This window comes from Pollachius pollachius (genome assembly GCF_949987615.1).
Source record: "Pollachius pollachius genome assembly, chromosome: 2".
NCBI classification, from domain to species: Eukaryota; Metazoa; Chordata; class Actinopteri; order Gadiformes; family Gadidae; genus Pollachius; species Pollachius pollachius.
Window position 1 is genome coordinate 31533564 of NC_136935.1, and position 23475 is coordinate 31557038.

A 23475-nucleotide genomic window follows, 5' to 3' on the forward strand; every position below is an offset into this window, starting at 1 on the left:
TCGACATGGTAGCATTCAGAGAGAATTGTGAACAAGCATTGATATTTTTGGGCTTAAAATAACTAAAATAAGCGAATAACTCATCATTTCTGGCACTCACAGATAACAAAACACGTTAACATCAATCAATCAGATCCTTTATTTAATATCAATTAAATAAACCTAATTTAAAACATGATTATCCATCATTGAGAATGTATGATATCATAATACAAAGATGATAAAACACAGATTTAACTACAAAGTTGGACGACAATCCTACATTAGAACATGTCATTTAAATCAGATTCTTTAAAAATTGCCATCCCCAAGATGTGAAATTATTCAGAAAACACAGTTTCCCCTAGCCTGGCATCGCAGGACGAATTCCCAGCTGCAATAAGTCATTAGTTATGTTTTTTATTTCCAAGGGGCGTCACTAACAGGCACAGACCAAAATGCCTCTGGATAGGCCTACCACCAATCATAGCAATGGAACGGGTGACAGCGCTGAGCGACTCAAAAAAGGCATCACTGAAAGTATTCGTCCATTTTGTGTAATACTGTCTCGATAGCTCGACCGCTCTTAATTAGCAGACAGCCATATTGGTTGTTGTTGATAATGCCTCAAGGGAGTTCCTCTGTCCCGTCATCGTATTTATCCCGACTCATATTAATCAAAACGGTTGTGATTGGTCGGTCAATATGGTACCGGGAAGAAATCTTTATTGTATTAGAGGTGAGCTAAAACTCGGCAGTGCAAATTAACCATGAGCCTGTGAGATTTGTCTGGTTCCCAGGCACATGCTTAAAACACAGCAATTAACAGGGATGCATTGTTTTACAGGTCCCCACTTTCCATACTAAATTGCAACCAAAAAGAATAACGCTAGGGCTGTTTGGAACTGTACCATTGTTCATGAATCCTAGCCATAGATCAAGATTTCTACAATTGATGGAATGTGCCCATAAACGCCCAGTGTATCAAGCCATTACAATATAACCGTGTACACTGATAATTATACACAGATAAAGATTTTTCAGACGTCGATTTTTCATTTTCAACATTTGCTTCATGATTGCTTTACAAAATAGAGCAGTCTGATGTTGCCAACCAAAAACAATAGTTATATATATAGCGATATAAGGCTCTTGTGAATGGACTATTGGCAGACACCAAGGACTTAATGATCCAAGGTGAGATTAGTATTGTCAAGATATTTCCTACCCATATACTGTAGCTGTCTTGCAACCCAGGATCAAAGGATAAGGATTAAAGCTTGGCTTGTAGTGGTTTCAGATGCTTGTGAAAAGACTCGTGAACCTGGCAGAAAAGGGAGTAGGAAAGCAACATGTTTAACACGCATACACAAACAAACAAACACCAAAATAAAAATGACCTAGTACCCAGGTAAACAATGAATGCAATCAATGGAGTTGCCGACAGGCAACATTTTCATTCCTCGTTTAATGAAGAAAACGGTTATACCATGTCATTGTAAAAAAAGGTTCTTCACACCTTTTTGCTTGACCTATTCCCCAATAATAAAATGAGCATATACATCTTCAATCTTTATTAGTTTATTTGGACTTTGAATGATTAGGTGTGATAGTAAAAATAATTTCTCAGTCAAGAACGGATCCATCACTAAACTTTACCATACATGTAAAAAAAAATGATTGATTCAATAAATATTTTTTCCTGCAATGAAAACCCACCTCAGTGCGGTTGAGGGGTGAGCTGCGTGCCCACTCGAACATGGCCTCGTAGACATTGCCGTCGTGGCGTCCGAGGGCCGAGTTGAGCATCTTGTCGTGGTGGTCGAAGGCGTCCACCAGCAGCACGGCGCTCGGCCTCACCTCGGCCAGGAGCTCCTTGAGGCACTTGGAGACCGACGGGACCTGGGCCCCGGTCAGCACACCGGCCTGGCAGGGAGAGGAGGAACACAGGGAAGGGATGACGTACGCTGAGCTTCCATCGGTCAGTGTCGCGAAATACGATTGTTGAATTGGTCTGAAACTTGTTTGTTTGGCTTTTGCAAAAATACTATTTTAATGGTTTCATAGTAATGCTCTTTTATTCCTAGCAGCGGTCTGATATAAAAAAAATAATAGACCGCTGAATGCCATGAATGCCATATCAGAATAGAGTATTCAACAACCCCACACACACACCCCCACACCCACACACACACACACACACACACCCCCACCCACACCCCCATCCCCCCACCCACACACACACACAGGTGATAAAGTCCCTTCAGATGTTTTCAACTGGCAGGTCATCGATAAGAAGAAGGAGTTTTGCAGCCAACAGATTGGCAGCCAACAGCCTACAACAGTTGTAGGCTTGTACAATTATGATCCTGCTTCGAGCACCGTCTTTGCTGGCTTTATTTTCACTTGGAGAAACACATTGTTGCCAGTAAACAGCAGTTTAAAAGTCGTTCAAAGCCTTTTACGAAAATGTTAAAATGCTAGGTCGAATCAGAACTCAGGGGGAATGGGAGTGTGAATTCTTTCAAATTATAAATCAATGGGGGGAGTGTAGCAATCACAACTGTTATCCAAAACAGAAATAAACACAGAAGGTATCTCTGATAAGATTATGTTTTTGGTTTACCTCCAACCAGATTTGGCAAGAGCGAAAAGGGCACAAGCATCACTCTGATTGGCTGGAGTTTTTTGAACAACACAAGGCCATGCTCATATTTGGAAATCAGTTGCCACCCAGAAATGCAGACGGGAATATCTGTATTGGCTCTAGGGGTGGGAAAAATAATTGATTCTTCGATGCATCGCGATTCTGTGTAGAACGATTCCGTCTCGATTCAGATAAATTAATAATCTGAATAAAAATATATATTTTTTTTTTATTTGTTCCTCCCTGCAAAATTCAGTTCGACAGAAAGGGATAACTTGAGTAGTTTTAAAATTATTTAATTGGCCAATCTGGCCACATTGGCCAATGTGTATTGGCCAATCTGATTTGTCTGGACGGGATTGCGATTCAGCCTACGCATGGCATGCACGCAAACTCACAGCCAGACACAAGAACACAAACAAGTTCTTATTCTTATAATTGACTAAGAGCAGCTTTTTCTTTAATGACATAGAAAAGAATGATTGGAAAGAAAATAAAACTAAATCTGTTTATTTTTTACCTACTTCCAGTGTGTTGTAATTAGGGGTGGGAAAAATAATCGATTCTTCGATGCATCGCGATTCTGTGTAGAACGATTCCGTCTCGATTCAGATAAGAAAAACTAAAAAATATACTGTGTTGTAATGCAAGCTGCATTGATTATTGCATTTTTCATGGAAAGTCATATTTGTGACAAAAGCTTTTTCTCTAATAAAATATTAGATAAGGTAATTAATCTGTTGATGTCTTTAATGATCATCACAAAAGTAGGAAGTGATTAGCAAACTCTGAGTAGCAAATTTAGATGTATATATATTTTTTGAAAATCCCGCATGGAAAAGTACATTAAAAAATAAATTGCTTCGAGATGCATCAATAATCGTTTTAGAATCGAATTGTTGACTTCTGAATCGGAATCGCATCGTAAGGTAGCAAGAGATTCCCACCCCTAATTGGCCCCCAGCAGTAAGCCTAGTAAGGAAAGGAGGCGTACCTGGAGGAAGTCTCCGGTGAAGTTCCCGATACCGTGGATGGCGTAGAGGTGGGCCAGGGTGGACATCACCGAGTGGACGCCTGGGTCCTCTATCTGGTCCACCTTATCTCTGAACATCTTCAGCACCATGTAGTGGCAGTGGGCCTGCACATCCACGGCACAGGAAAAACATGTGTATATACATGCATTGAAGTTTGGACTATTGGACCATTATTTTACTTTCATAACTCAAGCCAATCCAACCACCGCATAAGTGTACTTTTTTCGATATATATCACATGAAAGGTTAATCAATTAAACTTTTTTTTTTTTTAATATTTTATTTATGGATTTTCAATATAATAAACAGGACAACAAACGAACTGTGACATTATAAAAAAGCACATCACTAGCTCAAAAGAAAATAAACATAGACAAGTAGACAGAGAGAAAAAATAAATAAATAAATAAAAAAAGAAGAATAAAAGGGCCCTGCTCAGAAATAGTATACATTGACATATAGAACATACCAGGTATTATATAAAAATCAAAAACATGGGGTTATGTTGACAAAGATGTATGAGAGTTAAGTGTTACTTTTAAGTCAGTCTTGACAAATGTAGAAGAAATGGTTGCCACATCCTATCAAAGGTTGCAGAGCTGAGGGATACATTGTGTCGAATCCTTTCCATATGCAACAAATTAGTAATTTCCGAAAGCCAGGCCTTAAAAGAAGGTGCCTCATCACTTTTCCAATGAGATAAGATGTTCCTTTTTGCAATGACCATTCCATACTGTATAGTTTTACGGTGCAAATTGGTGAGCATAGAAAGGTGTCGAGAGCCACCTAGAATTGAGGTGAGAGGATCTGGAGAAATATTACAGTTATATACCTCAGAAAAACATTTGAAAATATCCGACCAGTATTGATTTAATTTGGGACAAAACCAAAATAGATGGCCCAGAGTTCCCTCCGCTGATTTACATTTTGAGCATATTGGGGATATAGAAGGGTAGAAGGAGTGAAGTTTAACACAAGAGTAGTGTAGCCTGTGGATAACTTTAAACTGAATAAGTTGGTGTCTCGAATTAATTGAGCAGCTGCGAATGTCACCAAGGTAAGTTTCCCAGTCATTGTCACTTATTGACAGAGCTAAGTCTTTTTCCCAAGCCTCTTTCAAATGGTGGGATGAAGTCGGGTTAAGTAAGTTAAAAAGGTCGACGAATCGTGAAGTAAGTCTCTTAGAGTCGGGAGAACGATTCAGAACAGTATACAGATCAATGGGAGCTGGTAATGACTGAAAGTGAGAAATGTTTTTACGGACAAAATCTCTAACCTGTAGATAGCGGAAGAAATGCGCATCTGACAATGTGAATTTCTCTTTCAGCTGAGTAAAGGTAGCAAAAGTCTTATTGAGATAAAGGTCCTCAATGGTAGTGATACCCTTATTAACCCAGAGCAGAAAAACGTTGTCCGACAGTGAGGGTGGGAAACTGTTGTTTCGGTATAGAGGGGTGGAGGTGGAGATTTCAGGCAGGTTAAACGATTTCCTTATTTGGTACCATATTTTTAAAGAACTTGTAACTACGAAATTATTTCCAGGATTGGATTTAGGGGGCTGAGCTGAGGAGAAGAGGAGGGCAGGCAAAGAACTGACAGGGAGACTCTGTTCAATTGCAAGCCATGACGGGATGGAGGCATTAACATTACCTTGTCGTGGATTTTGCCAGTACATTAATACTCTACAGTTCGCAGCCCAATAGTAGTGGCAGAAGTTTGGTAAACTGAGGCCACCAGCTGATTTGGGTTTGGTTAAATGCTTTTCAGAGATACGATGCGCCTTGAAACCCCACACAAAAGGTAAAATGAGTGAATCTATTAATTTGAAAAAGGATTTGGGTAAGAAAATAGGTAGGTTCTGGAACAGTTAGAGGAATCTGGGAAAAGTAACCATTTTAATTGCGGTGACCCGACCTATAAGAGAAAATGGTAGCAGTCTCCAGGATTCAATATTCAATTTTAACTTATCAATCATGTCGAGGAAATTCAATTTATAAATTAGCTTGGGGTCTTTAGGAATTGTAACTCCTAAGTACTTGATTTTATCATAGACAATTTTAAATGACAAGTTTTTAAGAAAATGTGGGTCAAGATCACCTGTGAGCGGCAAGAATTCACTTTTACCCCAATTTACAGTGTAACCAAATTTTTCAATGAGTCCTAATAAGGGGGGGAGAGAGACTTCTGGGCGAGACAGAAACAGAACAACATCATCCGCGTACAGCGAGAAGCGATGGTCTACTCCTCCCAAAATTAAAGGGGCAATAGAAGGGTGATTCCTGATACTGATAGCCAGGGGTTCCATAGCAACAGCAAATAACAAAGGGCTGAGGGGGCAGCCCTGTCGGCAGGATCGTTGCAAAGTGAAGGCAGGAGACCTGTTGTTGTTGGTGATGACCGAGGCAGTGGGGCGAGCGTATAACATTTTGACCCAGGAGGCGAAATTCTCCCCCAAACCAAACTCCTTAATTGCAGATAAAAGGTATGACCACTCAACTTGATCAAACGCCTTTTGAGCGTCAAGGACGAGAACGGCAATTTAAGAATCTTTGCTAAATTTAGTGTACATAATATTCAGTAGACGCCTAACATTAAAAAACAAAAATCTACCTGGAATAAATCCAGTTTGGTCTTCATGGATAATATCTGCAATACATTTATTAAGTCTGTTTGCGAGGATTTTAGTAAACACCTTAAGATCACAGCCAAGGAGCGCAATGGGCCGGTATGAAGAAGGGTCTGTCTGGTTCTTCCCTTTTTTCAGGATCAAAGAGATGTTGGCAGAGTAAAGCGTTTCTGGAAGCAGATCAACTGAAATAGAATGGTTAAATATTCTTAACATAAAAGGAGCTATAATGTCTAAGTATGCTTTGTAAAACTCAATGCCAAATCCATCTGGTCCGGCCGCCTTTCCATTAGGAAAGGAGCGAATTGCCTGTTTAACTTCCTCTAATGTTATGTCTGTATTTAAGTCTGTTTGTGCTGAGGGACTCAATTTAGGCAGGTGGAGAGTACGAAGGAATTCAGAGCTATGTGATGTAGCAGTGGTGGACTTTGAAGTATAAAGATCTTCATAGAATTCACGAAAGCATTCGTTAGTTTTCTCAGGATCTGTGATAGTAGTTCCCGTTTTGATCTTAATTTTGTGACTTGTTCTGCTGGCCTGGATGTTCTTGAGCTGGCGAGCCAGTAGTTTATCTGGCTTGTCAGCTAATTCAAAATGCTTTTGTTTTACTTTTAGCAGCATTAAGCTGACACGGTCAGAAAGAACAGCATTATATTTCGACTTTAATTTGATTATTTCATTAAGCTTGGTTGGAGAGGCGGTCGCCCTGTAGTCTTTTTCTAGTGGTTTGAGTTGGGCTGTGATATCTGCAAATTCTTTCTCCTTATCCTTTTTTATTTTAGACTGGTGGGCTATAATATTTCCTCGTGTAACAGCTTTAAAGGCCTCCCACAGGGTGGAGTCATTTACCTCAGATGTGTCATTTTGATCAAAGTATTCTGATATTTTGTTGGCTGTTTGCTGGCGGAATTGGATGTTGTTAAGTAGTAAAGGATTGAACCGCCAGTTGAACGCAGCTTTAGTTCTACCAATATTGATTTTTAGTTCAACAGGGCCGTGGTCGGAAATTACAATATCATGATATTTGGAGGAGATTACATCCGAGGTCAAAATGGCGTCAGTCAAAAAGTAGTCAATTCTTGTATATGATTTATGAACGTTAGAGAAGAAGGAAAAGTCCTTATCATTTGGGTGTTGCAGACTCCAGATGTCAACCAGGTTCATTGACTTAATTATATTATTAAGAGCAATACTGGCGTTAGAGGGACTGGTGGGGCGGGTGGAGAGTCTGTCAAGAAAGCAGTCCAGAATTATGTTAAAATCTCCACCTGCAATTAAGTGAGTAGATGATAAATCCGGGATAAGATTGAAGACTTTCCTAAAAAAACCAGGGTCATCGAAGTTGGGCGCATAAATATTCAAAAAGGTTACATGTCGTGACAGAATGCGACCTGACACGATCAAATAGCGGCCGTTAGGATCAGAAATAGTTGAAATATGTTCAAATGGAACATTCTTTCTGATTAATATGGCTACACCTCTAGCCTTAGAAGAAAAAGTTGACGGGTATATCTGAGATATCCAAGCACATCTCAACCTCCATTGCTCATTATGTTTGATATGCGTTTCCTGCATAAAAATTATATCTCCAGATAGTGACTTTAAATGGGAAAAAACCTTGCCCCTTTTTAAATTAGTCCTTAAACCTCTGACATTCCAGCTGAGTAATGTTAAGCTGCCACCGTGTGGTGGGGTGAGAGGGTCATTAGCAACCATAAAAGGATGATAAGTATATGACCACGTAACATATCCAAAGCATAATTAGCGGGGTACATATTAAGAAGAGCAGGTAAAAAAGAAAAAACAGGAAAACATACAGATTAAATCCCTCCCCCTGTCCCCCTCCCCAAACGAGGTGGGACGAAAAAAACATGAACACTGAGAAACAGCTAGACACTGCAAGAAACCGTCGAGCTAGAATACTACTCCTGACTAAAGCAGAGAACATAACTATCTCCACACTCGTGTGAAAACAAAAACAAAAACAAACACTTACGTATTTAGCGGTTAAATAAAACTCAATTCTTGATGAGACTGAGAAACATTAGAGTACCACTAAAGTGTCTTACACAGGTGAATGGGAGCGGCAGCAGGCTGGATATTCCCCGGCCGGGGAATATCCAGCATCCTTGGCATCCTGAAATATTTTCTGCTCCGTACCGTAGTTGAAGGTCAGTCTGGCTGGAAAGAGGAGGCCGTGTTTGACCCCGGCGTCCCTCAGTTTCTTTTTTACTCCATCAAAGGCGCAGCGTTGTTCGGTGACTTCAGGTGAGAAGTCCGGGTACACGCTGATCCTGGCACCGTTGTAGGTCAGCGGAGCATGCAGCCGAGCGAGTTTCAGGATTTTCTCCTTCTCTGGAGGGTGATGAATTCTGGCGATAATGGTGCGTTGACGTCCAGCTGCGGGTGGACCGATACGGTGCGCCCGGTCAACTTTGAGTCCGCTGGTGAAGTTGTTGGCTCCGAGGAGCTGCGGCAGGAGCTCAGTGACAAACTGTGTTGGGTTGCCTTTCTCAACTTTTTCTGGTAGGCCAGTGATTTTAATATTGCAGCGTCCAGATCGGTTCTCGAGATCTATTAGCTTACGTTTAGTTGACTTGTTGATTTCCAGTAGCTCCGTGCATTGTTTCTCCAGATCTGTGATGCGGGACTCGTGGTCGGCTGCAAAGCCCTCCAGGTCGGAGATGCGTGATGTGTGGTCTGCCAGGGAAGTCTGGACTTGGTGGAGTGTGCAGTCGAGCGTGTTAAATCTGGTGTTCATGTCTTCGTCCAGTTTCCCAATGGCAGCCATGACGCTAGCCAGCGTGGGCTGAGAAGTTGAAGGTCTATTGGCGCTAGCAGTGGCGCTAGCAGTGGCGGTACCTGGGCTGCTAGGCGGGCTTAGCTCGGGGCTAACGGCCCTGACCGTATTCATGGCAGGAACTGTCTTTCCGCTTTTCTTCGGGTTTGAGTTTGGATGCGTAGGTTTCTCCTTAGCTTTGTTTTTGTTGGAACCGCTCATTTTTGAGTAAGTGTTTATTTTTAGCAGGTATTTAACGAGAGTGTGGAGGAGCTACTCGAAGACACGACTACTCCATGCGGTGTTCACTAGCGCCCCCCCAATCAATTAAACTCTATTACCACTGTAAGCACTGAGGTCAAATGTCTAAATTATTTAATATCATTATTACTAAATTAAAAGGAAAATATTATTATTTTCCGGGCAACAATCCCTTTCTCCTCCATGTCGTGGATTAGTCTACTTCAGATTGATGTGGACGTGGAAGAACCAGAGACGTCGGAGAACCCGACGCAATCGTTTGAGATTCATAATATCGTCTGGAGGCGCACATAGCTTTGGCCTTGATAATATATATTATATGATATAGATATCTATGTATAACAGTGGCGGCTGGCGGTTTTTAAAGTGAGGGAGGAAGGACTGCGTGCTTGGTTGCCATTGGCCTGCTTGCACTATTAAAGTGCGTTCACACCAAGTTTTGTCGCGCGACAAATCATAAACTGTCGCTGTGCGAGTTTTGTCAGGCGAATTTGATAGGGGGTGCTAATGTCCCTTTACAGAGGGAAGCGAACATTACATATACAAAAGGCATTAAAGTAGTCATATTTAAGGGCATTAATTCATTAGTAGTCTGGGCAATCTACATTTTTTCTTCTCAACAATGTTAAGGAGGATCTTCCTCCCTCTCCTCACTTGAGAAGCCTCCACTGATGTATATTATGATATTATTTAGATAAAGAGCTCCAGGACTCCCGCCGGAGCACCCGGTGTGTTCTAGAATATTTACAGAACACGTCCAAAAGATGGGTACACCTCGCCATTGCGATACATCCACTGTAAACACAAGCCCATGGTACAGTGGCCGCAAGCTGCTCAGGGCCACACCCCCACCCTCCACCTTGACCCGCCTCTAAATAACGGCACGTTTGTGGAAAGCTCATTGTGGGACTGGCTCGTATTGCCTGTAATTCTGCACCAAGGCTGAATTTCTTGAACATTTTCAAATACTAAGGGCCCACTAACACCTATATATAAGCATCCATAAAGTAGCATGCCATGGGACCTTTAAAATAGGCTAGTAGTGACATAATTTAGGGAAAGTTGCACATGGGGGCAGTGTTGCGTGAGGTGAGGTTAATTGAGTTGTCTCCATCCTCCAGTTGATCTAGGTCATAAAAAACGGGAAGGGAATGTAGCTATTTCGGCAATGTAGGTAAAACCCCTAAAACTTTAATTTGGGTGCATCAATGTGATAAAAACTAGAAACCCTCCAGTTACAAGTCCAACCCACTCTACTTCCTGAGCTAATGCCGCCCCTACCATCATAGAGCTTTATGTATGCACGTCAGTCTAATTTAGCTATACATTGAATTTTCACTTCCTAGATGTACTGATTTATTTGAATATGATTAATAACTACAAGTTATTAATTGTATCTTGTTAAAAGTAACGTATGTTATCCTACTCATTCACGCTCATCATAACACTTTCCTTAAGGTTGTTGAGTAAAAAAGAAATTCACCAGCACTGTACCTCTCTATCCTCCAATTTTATAGCGTAAACTTTGCACATATATCAGCCAGGAAGCCAAAAAGGTAGGCCTTGTTTTGGGGAATGAAAAAACTGTGAATTCAATCTAGCATTCAACTGAGGATTTAAAGTAAAAAAATCATCTTGTGATTAGTCAGCCTTTGGTAGCACAATAATAATGAAATACAATTTTCCTATGGATCATGGGAGGAATAAATTTGAGTGTATGTAGATTTTCTACTCATTCATACATATTTGATAACATTTCGACCATGCATGCTAGACAACAATACAAATATTATTGACCTAGTTTGGATAAAATCGGATAAAAAATAATGATAGTCCCTCCAATATGGATTGTATACTTTGATAATGTCCTCAAACGTTGTTTGGGACTAAAGCTTCTGTTCAATAAAAATATGCATTTATTTCCCTAACTTTTGTCAGGCCTTGCAAGCGGAGATCTACAAAGAACATTGATGAACTTACGTCTGATGCTCTGACCAGGTCAATGGTGCTGTGGTTCCAAGAGTCCTCCTGGCTCTTCCCACGTGCAGACTCCTGCTGAATGCTCTGAGCCGCCAGCTCAACCAGCCTACACACACACATACACACACACACACTTTTTATACCTCCAAAACTGTAGCAGTAGATAATTATGCAAAATAAGGCGGAAGAGTGAGAAAAAATAAATAGTGTGGATTCCTTTGCAACCATATTAAAAAAACGAATGCAAATAGCCTGGCTTGCAACCACACTAATTCAATCCCAAAGATTTAACATATGCTATTTTTTGTACGGTAGTTGAATATGCTATGTATTTCAATGACCTTTGCGAACATTTGTGTTCGTAAATGTCACTAGGACTTGAGATGGGAAAATACTGATAGAGACTTTGCAAGGTCTACGATCCTTGTTCCAAGTCCCAAATGACCCCATGCAGGTAATGTTTAGATTTGTAATGCTTTTTTAATGCTTAAAATGTCTACTTTGAAAGGTCGGACAAGAAGTATTGGTGCCCTCTAGTGGTATTAAACAGAATAACACCAACCCGTGACATGGAATTTAACTCCCATCTCACTTTCAACAATACTTCCACATCCCCAAATCAAACAAAAGGCCAAAAATGTAAAGGCAGTACAAACATGTTTACGGTTAATTGTCTTATTTCTGCCACTATGGGTGTCTTAATCAAAAGAAAATTAGAAAAATAAAAAATAGCCTTTTTTTCTTTTCTTTTTCAATTAAACTAGAGATGTCTCATATTTCCAAATGTATCGAACTCTCTTATAGAAGTGTATCCCACTAGCTTTTCAACAGTAAAAAGCAGGTAAATAATTGCTTGGCCAATGGAACGCTAGTTTTGGTCTTACGCACATAAACTCTATATAAGACTGATTAAACTGACTTTCATTTTGATTAATTTGGTGGAAGCAATAGCAGGCTGTTTTCACACCAAAAAAGGTGCCTACAAAACGAGTACAAAAGGTGCCTAGAAAACAAATACAAAACTAGTACAAAAGGCACCTCCAAAATGAGCATTCAAGTGCTTGTTGAGATTTAGACCACATATTCAGTTAATGTTTTTTGCGGTGTTTCTTGCAATCCTAATACTTCCGGTCCCAAACGCACACGCACGCACGCACATAACCGCACACGCACACACACTCCTTGGCATCCTACATGGCAGCGCGGATCTCATAGAGATCCACCAGGGTGTTGAGGTTGAGGTTCAGCTGGGAGGAGACGGCCTGCGGCGCCATCACCCTATGGTGCACTTTGTTCAGGTAGGACACGGCACCAGAGAGCTGCTGTCCGGCCTGCACCTGCCGATAGCTTTTCATCAGGAACCTGCAGGGGGACACAACCAATCAGAAGCAGCCTTAATTAACCCGGGATCGCCAGACAAATTGCGGACTGCTATTTGTCTGGAACCTCTCCCGCGCATCTTTCACTTCACCAACAAGCGTAGGCGTCGGGGGCCCCGGGAAGCATGGAGTAGGGAGGGGTGGGATGTGGGAGAGTGGGGTCGACACCCACCTGGCTGTCTGCAGCATCATCACTGTGTTCTCGCCCTCGTAGGTGCAGGAAGGGGTGAATTCCACGTAGATGTCCGGCAGGGCGCTGCTGCGGGAGTAGCCGTGGCCGCCACAGGACATGCGACACACCTCGATGCCCGTGTTGGCCGTCCACGTGGTGAAGGCCTTGAGACCAGCGGACAGCGCGTGGAGCTGGCGCACAGACAGGGAGGGCATGAGCGAGTCTCAGTCTCTGTGTGTGTGTGTGTGTGTGTGTGTGTGTGTGTGTGTGTGTGTGTGTGTGTGTGTGTGTGTGTGTACACATTTAATGAACTTCCCTTGCAGTTTAAAATGTACAATGCAATCAAAGGCCATGCTGGTTAGAAAATGTCGATGTAAATGAGAGGAGAAGAAAGAAACACGCTAAAGAGCTATGAGTGTGAAGAGTTGAGTCGCATTGTAGAAGCACGATGGTTAGGGTTGATCAGATCAACACAACAACAGAAAAGACAGACAAGGTTAGGGCATGATGCCGATTCTGCCATTAGTAATGCCTGGGGGATGACTGCCGAACTGAAGTCCGTCCGTACCTCTGGCATTTCACTGAGGTCGCCCTGGTTGATGTCTCCAGAGATGCGGTTGTAGGTATCAATCATGTACTGGCCAGCAAACAGGAAGGCGTAGGCTGTGGCCAGCAGCGGGAACAGCTTGTGCTGCTGGGTTTGGTAGTCCAGGATCTGGGGCTCAGCTTCTCTGTGAGAGAAAAACAAAAGGATAATCAAGGTTGATCTGCAATAATTTAGACATTATTAAATGAATATCAAGATTTATGAGAAACTAATATTATTGAAATGGCCCCAAAGCAATACTGGATGTTGATCCCGAAAAAAAAAAAGAAGGTTTTCTTAAATAAATTATTTAAATAATAAATGTATTAGTCAATTACAAAAGTGTTGTTTAATTGGATGACATGAATATTGACCGTGACCTCTGGCTCCACACAGGAGCGGCTGGTGAAAAATGTAGTTTACAAGGCGTAATAACGGTCGTAGTTTAATTCATTTCGTCTCAGTGAGTGCGTTTGGTGCATGTTTTCAATACTGGAAGAAAAAAATATTGTCTGGAGTGGGGTGGCAGTGGGAGAAGGACTCACCCTGCGCGGATCTCTGATTGATGTCGCACAGCACTGTAGCGGATGGCGATTGTGCAGCATTGGGAGAGCACGATGCCTGCGTTCCCCACGATCAAAGAGCGGATGAACACCATGGTGCCGTAGGTTAGCTTGGAGCTCAGCGGCTTCACATAGCTGCCGTCTGGTTTCACCTTGGGGAGTCAAAGGAGCAACGTTTGCTACTGAACCGGGTGCATGTGAGTTACATACATACATTTGAAACATGTTTCGCACTGCATTTTATTTCACTGGTGAGCCCTGAGCTGTCAATCAAAGAAGGCAGGAGTAGACTAAGGATTAGTTTATGGTTTTATCTTGATCGTAAATGGATTGTTTGCATCAGGAACATCAGACACTATCGCAGCCATTTTTGCTTTTCACAGTCTAGGGAGGTTCGTTTTATGTTATCGATGGTGCCGAAGGATTCTCAGCTGTCATATTTCATTAATATTCCATATTGTACTTTGTGGCCAAGAAAACGTAATGTAGATCAAATTGCGTTTAGTTCCCAAGCTGATATTTAAAAAGCTAGTAAGTTAAATTACTTTCACTACACTTATCCTACTACTGAGTTGTATAAGTCTGCCAGAAAATAGTAAACTAAACATAACCAATCCATATTAACAGAACCGTCATTGATTGGCAGCTGAGGGCACATCAGTCTTGTTATTATGAAATATAGCTCATCCTCCACCCTGCCAAACCTGCCTAAGCACCTGTTGTTTTTAAAGGAATTGATCAATTGAGCAACTGAGGGGTTGGTATTAGCATCAAATCGCCCCGAATTTGAATCGACCCGAAAATTAACACACATGAAAGAGAATCAATAAAGAACTGTGGTGGTGGTTTTCAGTGTCCTGTGTGAGACCCGAAGCACTGAAAGAGAAGTATTGACTCCAAGGTCTATTTGGAAGAAAGAGACTTGGAAACTGCACCCTGCCAATCCCAACTTCTACATTTCGCGGACCAGCCAGGAGAGGACTACGTCAGATCCAAACTCCCCATAAACCACTCTGAAACAAGGTATTGTGAAACCAAATAGAGAAAGGTTGTTGTTGTGAATTATGTGTAGTAAAAATGTGGAACTTATCAGTACGGTAGTAATTAAAGTGATTTAATTACTACTAAGGAAGTTGCAATGTGTTAGATTCGCCCCCTCCCAATGAGTTGGCGAGGGACTTTCAGATTAAAAACAACTTCAATTACAGTGTTCTGTCTGCTCTAACTGGATGTGCAACCCTGTGTCAGGAACTGGGTAGCGTGAGTGGGATAGTTTTAGGAGTATCCACTTCCTCTTGTCACTAAAACAGGTAGGAACAGGCTGGAGAGCATTTGTAGCATGTAGAATACATCATTAAATCCCACGTTATAGGATGTGGTTTTATTGATGACTTTATTGAAATCACTATCACTCAGCACTGACTACAGACGCCCAGGTTATTTTAAAAGCTAGTTGAAATGCTAACCAGTGTGACCTTTACTTCTTTCCTTAAAATACAGTCTCACCTGTGCATATTTCATCAGCATGTTCTCTCGCGGGATTCGCACATGCTCCAGTTTAAGGTAACCATTGTCGACCGCATCAAATCCAAACTTTGGTCCAATGTCCCCGATCACAATACCTGAGCAAGTGGGAAGGGCAAAGCCAGAAAGAAATAAGTCAAAGAGAGATACAGAAAGAGAGGGATAGAAAGAAAGATGATAGGCAAAAACAGAGGGCTAGAGAGATGAGAAATTCATATAGAGACAGGGAGCTGATGGGGGGGGACAAGGGGAATTTAATAACAGAAATGCAAATTAAATCATACAAATAATGTGATGGAAAACAGAAATTTGTCATGTGCTTCTAATGCTGTGATTTAGGCTTATCAAGGTGTGCATTAAGCATCAGAAAATGATGTTCAATCACATCCATTGCAACATCCCAATCTATTCATCCTACTGGCCAACGATCGATGCAGATGATTCATTACTGAAACACAAATAACGGCAAAAAAGCTATGGCGTTTTGGACTTTGAAGAAATACAAACTACGTATACAGCAAGGGGGAGGGGCTTCAAAGAAGGGCTTTAGACCACACCCCTACAATCCTGAGTCTCTAAGACGGGAGTTTATTAGTCTTTGGGGCTTGGTGAGGCTGCACACCTGTTGGGCCTTGGACAACACAGGTAAAACCAGCCATCATCACACAAACACTCAAGAGATCTCGGACACGTGGGGAGGCAACACCTCAGCTTCCTGCAGCATTGTGCTAATAAATGGCTTCCACCATATCTATCTGAATCCTGTACGGAAGAGGAGCCCAGTAGAACCGCCTATGTGGCAGGGTTTACTACTACATTTGCCTTTGTGCATTTTCTAGACAAGATATTTGGTGGGCAAGGGATTTTGATATTTAACTTTTTTAGATCCCGTTATCCATCAATTCAAAAAAAGAGCAATAAAGAGAAAAAATTGGGCATGCCGATGCCAGAGAGAGGCAAAGAACAGCTACAGACCAAAGAAGACACTGGTGACTGTCAGACTTCTACAGGGAGCAGAGGTTCTGCAGAGCGGCGTGATTACCTGGCAGTGGCATGTGGGTGCCCATGCTACGGAGAGGCACAATGAAGGCGTTCAGACCATGGCACTTGCCCTGTGTGTACAGCTGAGCCAACACGATGGCATGGTTGGAGGTCTTTCCAACTGCATAGAGATCCGGGGGGGGGGGGGGGGGGGGGGGGGGGGGAGGGACAGGAAAGAGACTTTCATTCAAGGGTTTATTCAATTTAACGCTGGGAGAAAGACATCTCTTCACTTCTAAGCCAGCTGTAGAGGTATCCCAGTGCCTGAAGCGAGGGCTGAGTGAGTGCTTACGTCCCCCTGGCCACCACTTGATGGAGGTGACGGTCGGGCTGTGCATTACAAACTCCTGAGTAGCTGGGTCGAACGTGGCGGTGGTCTCCAGACCTCGGAGGTGTGTGCCTAATAAAATGCCCCCCACACACACACACACACACACAAACACACATGTTATAACCATTTCAATAATAAAGTCAAATTCACATTTGCATGACATTTTTGTTTGGAATTTCTCATAAGGCCATATTGATCTTATGAAGTCATGTTTCAGTTTCTTGATGAATATAATTCTGGCCTTGAGCCAGTTAAAACTAGATTTCAAAACCCCAAAAGTGGACAGACATTTATTGATTTCCACGGATGATCCGCTGATAGATCTATCCCCAAGTGTTCCTACGGGAGCGAGCCCAGACTGATCCACAGCGTGAAACTGAAATTTAACCCAATGAGATCAGGGTGGTCTAATGAGGCAAATAGAATGCATGTCGGTTTTTGACAAATCTCAGCAAATGCAAATAAAGAGACATTTCCACAGCTATGCTCTACACCCATAAATGACGGTACCATTTGACACAAAACGGCTCATATGTGCAAAGACGTGGCTGACCACCAATCTATCAGCTTTCTGACCGCCAACTTGACCCAAGCCACCTGTCCAGAGGAAGATGCAGTCACCCTGGGCCCACTGGCCCGTGCTACATGGTCAGTTCCAGGTGTACTGCTTTACCATGGCCCATTTCCGTCTGAGCATATGTGCCGATGATCTCCAGGTCCCAGGAGGGTGAGAAGAAGCGGTCCATTTGCTCTGGGGTGGCCTGGTTGAGAAGGGTGGGCAGGAACATGGCCAGATGGATTTCCAGCGGGTTTCCTCTGAAGCGGTGTACAAAGCTGTCGCGAAGGCAGCAGCAAGCAGTGAAGGATTCGAGAAATGAATTAGATGAGGGTGAGGTAAATAATAAAAAATAAATAAAAACGAGATGAGGGGAAAGATTCCTCAGATTAGAATCAGTGGGATCATTCAGAGTTGAACAATTGTTTAGATTCATTTGATATAGCTCTTTACAAAATTCAGCACAAGGCAGCAATTAAAAGAGAACACAACATAATCAGTATGAGAACATCATCCATGCTAATGCGCCAAGGTTTCGGCCAAATTGAAAAGCACGGCAAAGCAGTTAATAGGAAGCCTGAGCATCATTGAAGAGTACTACCGCTAATTGCCTGAAGGTGATCCATGTTCAGGGAGACACGGATAAGATGCAACCTTACAAATCCCTGGGAGGGACATATCATGCAGCAGAGGATAGCTGGCCTGAACAGCAGAGAACTTCAAGCCCTTTGCATTAAGAGGACTACCTAGGTTGCCAACCCCCCCAAAAAAGTGTGACTTGGAGTGTCAAGTACATTGTTTTCCCAAATAATACAACATGGTAACATTACCATGTGATTGATGCCCCTCTCAATACTTCCTTAACAATCTTGGTTTATATTAACTCCCAATTATTGACTTACCAAAGATGGGATTTTGAGAAGCCACACAATTCAGATTTTTTAGTCAATATCCAATTATACACATATAAGGAAACCTTTTTATTTGAATGTTGTTGAGATCTGTCAAATACCAATTGTATTTTTTATTTTCTTTACCATCAAGAAAAATAAGTCAAAATGCTCTTTACTAATATAATGCATTAAAGATAATACATGAATGTACTACATCTAATTTTGAACAGATAAAAAAACATTAAAAAAAATATATAGATTGTTCCCATTTGAGTTTTAATGGATATGAATTCAAATATGGATTTACATTAAATTGATAGTCTTTCCAACACATCAGCCTTTGCTTTCAGTCAATTTCCGGTCCACTGTGAGCTTTGGGTCGTGTCTGCAACTGTGCTCCGAGCTCAAAGAAAATCACCAAGATTCTCAGCAGAGTGTTACTTTGACACAAGTTCACAAAGCTATCAGCAATGCAACACCACTTAACCTAGGTTTTTATGCATTTGAATTTATATCCAGTAAAAATAACACAGGTGCTGTAGGTAAGATATTGTAAAGTGAAGAAGAAAGTACTTGAAAAAATGTCACAGCCCAAAAAAGAGTCTCTATTGAAAAGTGTACGCACTTTCAAAGATGATAAGATGATTCTGAACTGATCACAGAAGAGATGCCCTGATGTTCAGGGAGGTCTTATCCAAGTTAGCTCATACAGAGGCAGACAAAGTTGACCCAAAAAAACATTTTCTAAGAGCCATTCAACACTAAACAATAAAATCATTTTTATTGGAATGACAACATGTCATTCCTCAAACAACAATCAAATAGCTCTTATAGGGCCCATATTTAACGACCAGCTGAGAATGTGATTAGCTGTTAAGAAACATTTCTAAATCTCTCCTGCCCTTTGACTTGGTGACATCGTGTGGGAGTGTCCACCTACATCTTTAAATGGATTGCGAAGCCTAACTGTTGGGTAGGCTGGTAGACTGATGCATCCATCATACATCTACGGCGGATTTTGAAACTGCTTGCAATAGCTATTCACACTCACATGGTGGTGAAAAAGGGACCCTCCAAAATCTTATCTACAGCACCATTATTTGGGGGGGAAAATTAACTGGGAATGTGTAATGAGTTGTTGTAAGAACTTGAAGTGAGCCGGACAACTGACCGTGTCCCATCTCAGTTTGCGCGTAGGTGCCCAGCACGGTGCAGGATTGAGCGAGAGGGACCCATTTGTTGAACTGCTCAGAGTCACACTGGGTGTACAGGGTTGGGAGAAACATGACGTAATGTAGACCCAACGCCTCCCGTCCGGTGCCCCAGTACATACTGGATGAAGGGAAGGCAAGAGACACTAAATCCACGCTTAGCTCGAGGAATGTTCTGCCGTTTATGCATGTAGCTACATGCATCGTGGCAGTCTTTACCCCGGTCATTCATTAAATGCTTGGTTACACAACCCACTAGTGCACTAGTGCCCTCTATGGAAAAAGCCGTGTCAGGGCCAAGGCTAGGGCACTTCCAGACGGCTAGTGTCTTTCTACTGTCTCCTTAACCCCTTTCCCCTTCCTCCACACACTCTTAAGTGGCCAGATACCTTTGGTGTCACTCTTAATTCAAATTGAGAGTCTGAGACAGTCAATGACTGTCATCAGAGATCCCAGTTGGCCCCAGTTTGACTTAATTCAAATTAAGAGTGACACCATAAATTAACTTACATTTATGCAACTCAGATACGTAAAGCACAAAGTACAAAAACAGTTGCAGGGAATAAAGTGATCATGTCTTCAATAAGCACAGTGCTGATTCAATTCAGCGATCTAGCTACGTCTGAGACAGTCAATGACATCATGTCATCAGAGATCCCGGTTGGCCCCATTTGACACAACTTTACAAGGGACTACCAGTCTAGGTATCAATCACTGACACAAATCACCATTTCGACCCTGTGTCCATATCACAGCCATCCAATCCATGTTTGCACACAGCACTGAAGCATTGCTTTCATTACATCTTACTCACTTTTCCAACCTTTGCACATTACTTTACCTCTGCCCTACCGCAGCTCATGGTGGTGTACACTTATGGCAAATGGACTAGGATACAGGCTAGTTACATAAGTTGGAACTAACGAGAGGTGTGCAATGAATGACAGTTCTAGGCTGATACACAACATTTCCACAACTCACCATCTAACACCGAAGTCAACCACAAATGATACAACTTTGTTTGCCTAGTTCAGGGGTCAGGAGCCTATGTCTCTGCAGCCTGCGTGACTCTTGCCACTGACTGATAACATATGGGTGACAAACAAGACAGAAATAGATTTGATTTTCAAAATTAAAATTATAGATAAGAGATATTTCCATGAATGTCTTGATGGGATACAAAGCTAAATTGTCATGTTCATGTCCATTTTATTTGTATTGCCCTTAATCAAAGTTACAGTAAAGAGAATACTCCCTTATTTATCAAGGTAGACCAACCCTGAAAAGATTATGAAAGGCCGGGAATACAACGTATCATTTGTCCTAGCCTATTTGTCAGATGCAATGAAAAGATACTGTATATTCTCTAAAAACCTTTTATGGTAATAATGTAACCCAAATTTTGGATCTCCAAAGAACTTTCAAGAAATTTAAAAAATGTAATGGCTCTTCCGAATGAAAATAATCCTGACCCCTGGCCTAGTTAATGGTTTAATGTGTGACTCATTGCAAATGGGTCCAATTGAAGTGTCTTCGCTAACAAAAACAAATGCAAGCAAAAACGAAAAACACTACAAAGCAGCTGGTAGCCAGGTACATTAGCATGGATGTCAACTCATTTCATCGAGGAGTGAGGGAGGTTTTGGGCAAGATTAAAGGAATGATTACCAAGCAGTAATTCATTGGTTAGCATAAAATAAAAACAATGGATGCAAGTAATGGCACCAGTTTAAAAAGAGTAATGTGCGATTTCCAAGTATATATATGTATTCTACCGGTGAGGGTAGGTTAACCCTCAAATAAAATAAAATATATTAAAGTCGCAATGTTAAACATTCAACCGTCATGTAGATAAAAATAATCTGGGCATATGTAGTCAATGCTGATCGAATTTAAAAAATCCAATCTTATAACTGACATATTCCAAAAATAGAAAGAGCTGGCCAGGCGGTACCTCGCTCTAATAGATAATTAATAATAGTGTGGTTTCTTCTAACCTTTTAAAATACACAATTTGTGATTGCAACCTAGCAGTAACAAAATAGTTACACCACTAGTACTTACCAACAGCTAAATAACAAGCGTTTTAGTGGAGTATGCAAAAAAATATGTACAGCTTGATGTGACTTTTCTGCAGCTGTACTGTACTACTTAACCCAGGTGTTGTGAAGATATTGGCCATTGTAGTGTAGTGTCTATATGCCCTTCATGATGGACTCTGTACCTCTTATACCAGTTGATCTCAACAGGGTCTGAAATGCCGTACTCCCGGAGCTTTAGGATCATGTGGGCACTCTTTTTCACTGCCTGGTCATAACGTTCGCTGCGAGACAGGAAGTTGGGGTTCCCATAATCAAAGTCAGGGTCATTGAGGACCAAGGACTCTACAGTAGAGAAGGGATACAGGTACGCATTCAGTCAGATATGATTATAAACCTGATGTTGACAGTCGACATGCACAAATGATAACAATACTTAATATTGGTCATTTGGGGATCCCGTTGAAAGCAGTGAAGTGGTTGCAAATGTGATGTTTACCTTTTTTCTGGCATCGAATGTTCATTATCAATAATGACCCTGATTCTTCCATCTTATTTTAACACGAACGTGTTTACAAACGTTTTTATCTGAAGAAAATAGTAATGTTTTCAATGTTTAAATATGCCTCACCCACTGTTTCCAGGGAAGTGGTGTAATTTAAATAGTGAAGAGGACTCCGGATTCAAAGTGGGATGACTTCAATACAGATGACCCACTTGAACTGTCAAGTGGGTTCATATGTGACCCGGTAACTATTATATCACTTTGTGCTGTCAGGATAGCTTTTCAGCTAATACATTTCACTATCACTAGGTTAACCCGATGTATTTTATACATCACCGATGTTATTGTTGTGAATTACAGCTGCTGTGTCCTCACTGAAGTATGTTTGTCAATTACCCCTTACATGAATCAACCAACTCACGTATTTCTCGCCTCCTATTCGTCCTTTCAACACCGCCATCGAGGATGTTTGTGAGTTTTTCGATGTCAAATGTTGCATTTTGTCGCTCTCTAAGTATATCAGGATTCATTATTGTATATTGTCCTGTAGAACACTAGCCAGTCAATAATCAGTACGAGGCATAGATATTGTATAACTTCTGCTCCCGGACAAGGGTGGGCTCTTGGCTGTCGTCTTTAGTTGTAGACGCGGTTGAAGGGGATCCTGTATTGTAGCTTTATCCTGGTTGCAACGCAATTTCCGGTCTTTTACTTTCCATGAGCTGTGTACGCCATTTAACAAGTCCCCGGAGTGAGAATTAATACGAACATAAAAATATCAACAACGGCAACGAGAATAAATGTGGAGTTCTTACGAATGTTCCTTCAAAGCAATATACGAAACATCAACGGAAACGGATGTCACTCTATTAAAAGTCCCTTTCTCCCGCCCTCTCCCTCGCTAATAACCCTTATTTGGTGCATCTCATTCCAGGCTTTCCGTCGCGTAATGACAACGCCTGGGAACGAGGTCACAGCAAGTTACACACTACGGATATCTCGAGCTTCCAAATACAGTCAAAACGTTTTTATGGTGGTCTGTCACTGATTCCATGTAGTTTTATTGTTTCAAAGGTATTGACTGACGGCGCATTATTGCTCAAGAAAATAAATCTGGCCAGAATATCATTTCATTATCTAATGTTTAACACTGAAAAAAACGTCCTTTGCGCACCTCCAAGAAACTAATGACAGAGGGCACTCTTGGTTCTAGCCTCAGTTCATATGACTTCCGATAATGAGAAGAAGAAGAGGAAGAAGAAGAATAATATTATGAATGTTATGGCTGATCCCAGATCCCAGTGTTGACCTAAAGTTTTTGAGTATAAGCAAATCAAGGATGTCAGAGGGTGTAGTAAAAGAGATAGAA

General features: G+C 41.6%; 1 protein-coding gene across 2 annotated transcripts; it reads right to left on the bottom strand.

Annotated features, from left to right (window-relative positions):
* Nucleotides 1-115: 115 nt before the first annotated feature.
* acox1 (acyl-CoA oxidase 1, palmitoyl) lies at nucleotides 116-22931 on the bottom strand. Of its 2 annotated transcripts, none has more exons than XM_079730631.1 (14): nucleotides 22528-22931; nucleotides 21787-21946; nucleotides 17576-17736; nucleotides 16864-16971; nucleotides 16573-16692; nucleotides 15513-15628; nucleotides 13989-14158; nucleotides 13426-13588; nucleotides 12858-13048; nucleotides 12501-12668; nucleotides 11307-11412; nucleotides 3621-3764; nucleotides 1699-1905; nucleotides 116-1303 (listed from the first exon to the last, which is right to left on the bottom strand). In XM_079730631.1, the coding sequence occupies exons 1-14, from the start codon at nucleotides 22634-22636 to the stop codon at nucleotides 1253-1255; spliced, it is 1974 nt and encodes a 657-aa protein (XP_079586757.1). In that variant the 5' UTR covers nucleotides 22637-22931; the 3' UTR covers nucleotides 116-1252. The 2 variants fall into 2 exon arrangements, with proteins under 2 accessions (XP_079586757.1, XP_079586758.1); XM_079730632.1 differs by lacking the exon at nucleotides 17576-17736 and adding an exon at nucleotides 19523-19683.
* Nucleotides 22932-23475: the final 544 nt, after the last annotated feature.